Raw genomic sequence first — 7,530 nt, 5'->3', positions numbered from 1 at the left:
GGCCGTACGCGCGTTCGTTTCTTACAATTCCCTCCCCTGCACCACAAGAGGACCCCTTTATTTTTCTATAACCGCTTTTTCGTGCTCGGAAATGGGCCGCACACCCCTGTGGAGCAGGCCCACCTTGCAGCTGGGCTGCCCAGGTAGGACGCTCCTTCCTGCACCACATGAGGGCCCCCCTGTTTTTTTTTTTAAACTTATTTTTTTCTCCAACCAACCCATCCCGAGATCTCGTTACACACCCTCCACTGAGACCCAGAGGTGATTATTCCAAGGTACAACGGAGACGGTGAGGGTTTTTTTTTTAATTTACTCTCCCTGTCGTTGACCTTTGTCTGACCTTTCTCTCCACGATCGCTGCTGCAGAAGACGAGGACGTGGACGTGGAGGGCAGCGACACGGACTGGAGCAGCGGCAACGGGAGTGACTCAGATGCCCAGGGCGTCGCCAGCGGTGACAGCTACTTCAGCACTGGCCTCAAGAGAACCAAGCTGTCTTGACCAGCTAATTGATCCCGGACGAGCCCCCACCACCCACCCCACCCCCTAAGCTTTGTTGGGAGCCTGCAACGGCGAACGAGCCTTCCTGTCGGCCATCGCAGGATTCGCAAGACCCTGAAACACCTGGGGAAGTTTGCCCAGGTGCCCGAACGCTACAAGTGAAGGTTATGGCCTGATTCAAAATGGCAACTTGACCATCCTCCAAATTCTCCTCTGGAGAGCTGCCAGCGTACGCTCTAATTTCTATTATCTTCCACCCCAACCCTAGCCCTGAAAGTGAAGCTATTTTCTTTTCTGCCCCCCCCCCCTCCATTTTATTTTTCATTTGGTGCCACCTCCCTCTCCACCCAACCCTTTGCTTCTCTTAAGTTGGCCAGGGGTGGATGGGAAAAAAACAGCACTTTTTTGATCCAGTTTCTGTTGTCTTTCTCTCGAAGTGCGCGCCCCCTGATTGCCAAACCTCTGCCGAACGGGCGGCCATCTTGGGATGGCTCTCCCACTGCTTGGGGGCGGTGGTGAGTTTGGCACCGTGGACACTCTCGGGTCAGGCCCTACGCTCCGGGATCACCGAGACCGCTCAGGGTTGGGGTGGGGGGAACAAAATGGCATCCAGAGAGATCGCTAAGGTTGAAGAGACACTGCGGGGCCTAGTCGCTACTGCCAGGCCTGGAGCCTGAATAAACTCGCTGAAAGGGGGGTGGGGGGGGCAAGATGGCGGGCCTCTCTGTCCAACCCAGTGTGTGTATCCCGTTACTGACCACGTTCCTCCTCCCCTCCTTCGCCCCCCTCAAATTTATTTGTTGGTGGCGGAGGAGGGAGTGGCGTTAAATTTGAAATCGGGTCCTCCGATTCCATGCCAGAGACTGATGGGCACTTTAATTTGTCTTCCGAGTATTGTAAATACCTCTTCTGCCTCCCCTCCACCCCCCTCCTCTAAACATCTTACACATCTGTCAGTTCTAATCTTTATTCCGGGAGGTGAGGTGCATTTTTTAATCAACTGAGTGTGTTAGACATGTGTGTGTGTCTGTGTGCGCGCGTGCGAGTGTGTGTAATTAATGTGTTGTTGTACAAGATTAAAAACACTTTATTTCGTTATCCGACTGGGAACCGTCAATGCAGCCTGCAATAGGCCCCGAGCTGATTTTAATTTCCCTGCTTGCACCCCTGTCCCCGAAAATATTTCCTTTCGCCTCCCGCCCCCAATCATCGACCGTAAAGTATATCGAGCGCGTTTTTTTTGGGAGCCGACTCGGAAATCGGTGGGCCGGGGCGAAGGTTAACGAAGATTGCGAAGCTGAGGGGTTGGGGCGGTTGTGGGGGCAGAGCTCAGTTTGGCCAAACGGAGCGTCCCATCGCAGTACAGGCCCTTCGATGTAGCTCCGACCAAATGCGAGGGGTAAAACGTGCACAGGCAGGACGTATCCAACTAATAGTAGGTCCGTGGGTGGCGTTGGAGTACCGAGAGACCCAGGGGAGAGGCTCAGGTACATCATTCTTTGCAGACTGCATCTCAGGGTGGTTAAATAGGCATTTGGCACGCTCACCTTCATCGCTCAGTCCTTTGAGTCTAGGAGTTAGGACGTCATGTTGAGGTGGCATAGAAGGCCGCTTCTGGGATACTGGGTCCACTGAAGCCAGAGAGGGTTCAGAAGAGACTTACCAGCAGGCTGCTGGGAACCGGGAGGGGTCCGGTTTCAGTGACAAGGAGAGGTTGGGATTTTTTTTTTCACTGCAGCGTAGGAGGTCGAAGGGGGTGACCTGATGTAGGGGTTATTATGAAGTTGTAGATGGAGAATCATAGTGGCGTGGAAACAGGCTCTTCGGCCCTACAAGGCTACACCGTCCCTCCGGAGAGTACCCCACCCAACCCCATTTCCCATTACTCGACATTTATTCCTAACCTGCACATCCCTGAGCACTATGGGTACTTTAGCATGGCCATTCCACCCTAATCTGCACATCCCTGAGCACTATGGGTAATTTAGCACGGCCAATCCACCCTAACCTGCACATCCCTGAGCACTATGGGTAATTTAGCACAGCCAATCCACCCTAACCTGCACATCCCTGAGCACTATGGGTACTTTAGCATGGCCAATCCACCCTAACCTGCAAATCCCTGAGCACTATGGGTAATTTAGCACAGCCAATCCACCCTAACCTGCACATCCCTGAGCACTATGGGTACTTTAGCATGGACCAATCCACCCTAACCTGCACATCCCTGAGCACTATGGGTACTTTAGCACGGCCAATCCACCCTAACCTGCACATCACTGAGCACTATGGGTAATTTAGCATGGTCAATCCACCCTATCCTGCACATCCCTGAACACTGGGTAATTTAGCACGGCCAATCCACCCTAACCTGCACACCCTGAACACTATGGGTAATTTAGCACGGCCAATCCATCCTAACCTGTTCATCCCTGAACACTATGGGTAATTTAGCACGGCCAATCCACCCTAACCTGCACATCCCTGAGCACTATGGGTAATTTAGCATGGTCAATCCACCCTATCCTGCACATCCCTGAAACACTGGGTAATTTAGCACGGCCAATCCATCCTAACCTGTTCATCCCTGAACACTATGGGTAATTTAGCACGGCCAATCCACCCTAACCTGCACATCCCTGAGCACTATGGGTAATTTAGCATGGTCAATCCACCCTATCCTGCACATCCCTGAGCACTATGGGTAATTTAGCATGGCCAATCCACCCTAACCTGCACATCCCTGAGCACTATGGGTAATTTAGCACGGCCAATCCACCCTAACCTGCACATCCTTGAGCACTATGGGTAATTTAGCACAGCCAATCCACCCTAACCTGCACATCCCTGAACACTATGGGTAATTTAGCACGGTCAATCCACCCTAACCTGCACATCCCTGAACACTATGGGTAATTTAGCATAGCCAATACACCCTAACCTACACATCCCTGAGCACTATAGGTAATTTAGCACGGTCAATCCACCCTAACCTGCACATCCCTGAACACAATGGGTAATTTAGCATAGCCAATACACCCTAACCTACACATCCCTGAGCACTATGGGTAATTTAGCATAGCCGATCCACCCTAACCTGCACATCCCTGGGCAGTGCGGGTAATTTAGCATGGCCAATCCACCCTAACCTGCACATCCCTGGACACTATGGGGACAGTTTAGCATAGCCAACCCACCCTAACCTGCACATCCTGAACACTATGGGTAATTTAGCACGGCCAATCCATCCTAACCTGCACATCCCTGAACACTATGGGTAATTTAGCACGGCCAATCCATCCTAACCTGCACATCCCTGAACACTATGGGTAATTTAGCACGGCCAATCCACCCTAACCTGCACATCCCTGAACACTGTGGATAATTTAGCATGCCTAATCCACCCTAACCTACACATCCCTGAGCACTATGGGTAATTTAGCATGCCTAATCCACCCTAACCTACACATCCCTAGGCACTATGGGTAATTTATCACAGCCAATCTACCCTAACCTGCATGTCCCTGGGCACTATGGGTAATTTAGCACGGCCAATCCACCCTAACCTGCACATCCCTGAACACTATGGGTAATTTAGCACAGCCAATCCACCCTAACCTGCACATCCCTGAACACTATGGGTAATTTAGCACGGTCAATCCACCCTAACCTGCACATCCCTGAACACTATGGGTAATTTAGCACGGCCAATCCACCCTAACCTGCACATCCCTGAACACTGTGGATAATTTAGCATGCCTAATCCACCCTAACCTACACATCCCTGAGCACTATAGGTAATTTAGCACGGTCAATCCACCCTAACCTGCACATCCCTGAACACAATGGGTAATTTAGCATAGCCAATACACCCTAACCTACACATCCCTGAGCACTATGGGTAATTTAGCATAGCCGATCCACCCTAACCTGCACATCCCTGGGCAGTGCGGGTAATTTAGCATGGCCAATCCACCCTAACCTGCACATCCCTGGACACTATGGGGACAGTTTAGCATAGCCAACCCACCCTAACCTGCACATCCCTGAACACTATGGGTAATTTAGCACGGCCAATCCATCCTAACCTGCACATCCCTGAACACTATGGGTAATTTAGCACGGCCAATCCATCCTAACCTGCACATCCCTGAACACTATGGGTAATTTAGCACGGCCAATCCACCCTAACCTGCACATCCCTGAACACTGTGGATAATTTAGCATGCCTAATCCACCCTAACCTACACATCCCTGAGCACTATGGGTAATTTAGCATGCCTAATCCACCCTAACCTACACATCCCTAGGCACTATGGGTAATTTATCACAGCCAATCTACCCTAACCTGCATGTCCCTGGGCACTATGGGTAATTTAGCACGGCCAATCCACCCTAACCTGCACATCCCTGAACACTATGGGTAATTTAGCACAGCCAATCCACCCTAACCTGCACATCCCTGAGCACTATGGGTAATTTAGCATGGCCAATCCACCCTAACCTGCACATCCCTGAACACTATGGGTAATTTAGCACGGTCAATCCACCCTAACCTGCACATCCCTGAACACTATGGGTAATTTAGCATAGCCAATACACCCTAACCTACACATCCCTGAGCACTATAGGTAATTTAGCATGGCCGATCCACCCTAACCTGCACATCCCTGGGCAGTGCGGGTAATTTAGCATGGCCAATCCACCCTAACCTGCACATCCCTGGACACTATGGGGACAATTTAGCATGGCCAATCCACCCTAACCTGCACATCCCTGGACACTATGGGGACAATTTAGCATAGCCAACCCACCCTAACCTGCACATCCCTGAACACTATGGGTAATTTAGCACGGCCAATCCATCCTAACCTGCACATCCCTGAACACTATGGGTAATTTAGCACGGCCAATCCATCCTAACCTGTTCATCCCTGAACACTATGGGTAATTTAGCACGGCCAATCCACCCTAACCTGCACATCCCTGAACACTGTGGATAATTTAGCATGCCTAATCCACCCTAACCTACACATCCCTGAGCACTATGGGTAATTTAGCATGCCTAATCCACCCTAACCTACACATCCCTAGGCACTATGGGTAATTTATCACAGCCAATCCACCCTAACCTGCATATCCCTGGGCACTATGGGTAATTTAGCACGGCCAATCCACCCTAACCTGCACATCCCTGAACACTATGGGTAATTTAGCACGGCCAATCCATCCTAACCTGTTCATCCCTGAACACTATGGGTAATTTAGCACGGCCAATCCACCCTAACCTGCACATCCCTGAACACTGTGGATAATTTAGCATGCCTAATCCACCCTAACCTACACATCCCTGAGCACTATGGGTAATTTAGCATGCCTAATCCACCCTAACCTACACATCCCTAGGCACTCTGGGTAATTTATCACAGCCAATCCACCCTAACCTGCATGTCCCTGGGCACTATGGGTAATTTAGCACGGCCAATCCACCCTAACCTGCACATCTTTAGATTGTGGAGGAAACCAGAGCATCTGGGGGAAACCCACGCAGACACGGGGAAGGTATAGAATGTGCAAATTCCTCACAGACAGTCGTCCAGAGGCTGGGATCGAACCCAGGTCCCTGGCACTGTGAGGCAGCAGTGCTAACCACTGAACCACATGTGCCGCACATGTAGTTGTCCCTTCAAGGGAGCTGAAATTTCTGGCCGGCCACAGAGTATGCTGAAAGATGTCGAAATGTAACTTTTGACTTGTGAAGCCGGTTGGGTTGCGATGGAGCAAGAGCCAATTCAGATTCGCCTGATCAGTTTCAATTATGCCCCAAGATACCAAAATCCAATCGTATATGAATTTCACTGTTTGGGATAACATCAAGCCAAGCAAACGATCCAACGTTCTGAGCTTAAAAACCAGATATTTCGAACAATTAGGGGGAGAACTGCCAAGGACATACAAAAACAAAGAAAATTTACAGCCCAGGAACAGGCATTTCGGCCCTCCCAGCCTGAACCGCTCCAAATCTACTGTCTAAACCTGTCGCCCAATTCCTAAGCATCTGTATCCCTCTGCTCCCCACCTACTCATGCATCTGTCCAGACGGATCTTAAATGAATCTACCGTCCCTGCCTCTACCACCCCTGCTGACAACGCGTTCCAAACGCCCTCCAACCTCTGAGTAAAGTACTTGCCGCGTGCATCCCCCTTAAACTTTCCACCTCTCACCTTGAGAGCATGACCTCTCGGTTATTGAATCCTTCACCCTGGGAAAAAGCTTGTCTCTATCCGCCCTGTCGGTACCCTTCACGACTTTGTAAACCTCAATCAGGTCCCCCCTCAATCTCCTTTTTTCTAATGAAAACAATCCTAACCTACTCAGCTTCTCTTCATAGCGAGCACCTTCCATACCAGGGCAACATCCTGGTGAACCTCCCCTGCACCCTCTCCAAAGTGTCCACATCCTTTTGGTAATGTGGCGACCAGAACTGTACACAGTATGCGGCCGAACCAATGTCTTCTACAATTTTAACGTGACCTGCCAGCTCTTATACTCAATGCCCCGTCGGATGAAGACAAGCATACTATATGCCTTCCTGACCACTCTATCCACCTGTGCAGCCACCTTCAGGGTACAATGGACCTGCACTCCCAGATCTCTCTGCCCATCAACTTTTCCCAAGGCTCTTCCGTTCACTGTATAATTTGCTCGAGAATTAGTCTTGCCTAAGTGCGTCACCTCACATTTGCAAGTATGGATTGGTAGCTGCAGAGCTCTCTGAAAGGTACCTGTGTATAAAAAAGCTTGAGTCGCAGAACGTCGAGAGAAAACTCGACAAGGGGAAAAGTTACAGAAGACAATGGTGAAACGTGATTTGTTTTTCTTTTGTAAACCTCAGTCGGGATTTTTAATCGGGCCAGTATTGTCGAGTGGGAGGTAAAAGATAGGTTTAAGCGAAAAGACTTGTAAGCCATTTTAATATTATCACGTGCAAACTCCGCGCAGTCACCCGCGGCTGGGATCGAACCCTGA

The 7,530-nt window shown here is 50.3% G+C and overlaps 1 protein-coding gene across 1 annotated transcript in view; it reads left to right on the top strand.

Moving 5' to 3' along the window:
• rnf25 (ring finger protein 25) overlaps positions 1–500 on the top strand; it is a 27,335-nt gene extending 26,835 nt beyond the window's left edge. Inside the window, exons 7-8 of the mRNA XM_087984307.1 lie at positions 229–261; positions 367–500. Of these exons, the coding sequence (XP_087840433.1) occupies positions 229–261; positions 367–500 (167 nt within the window). The remainder of the gene's footprint in view (positions 1–228; positions 262–366) is intronic.
• The last annotated feature ends 7,030 nt before the right edge of the window (positions 501–7,530 follow it).

Source organism: Chiloscyllium plagiosum, unplaced genomic scaffold (genome assembly GCF_037043375.1).
Source record: "Chiloscyllium plagiosum isolate Xiang-an unplaced genomic scaffold, Cpla_swu_hap1 HiC_scaffold_48, whole genome shotgun sequence".
Classification (NCBI taxonomy): Eukaryota; Metazoa; Chordata; class Chondrichthyes; order Orectolobiformes; family Hemiscylliidae; genus Chiloscyllium; species Chiloscyllium plagiosum.
Note: the sequence above shows the minus strand (reverse complement) of the source record. Positions and strands in the feature narration are given on the sequence as shown.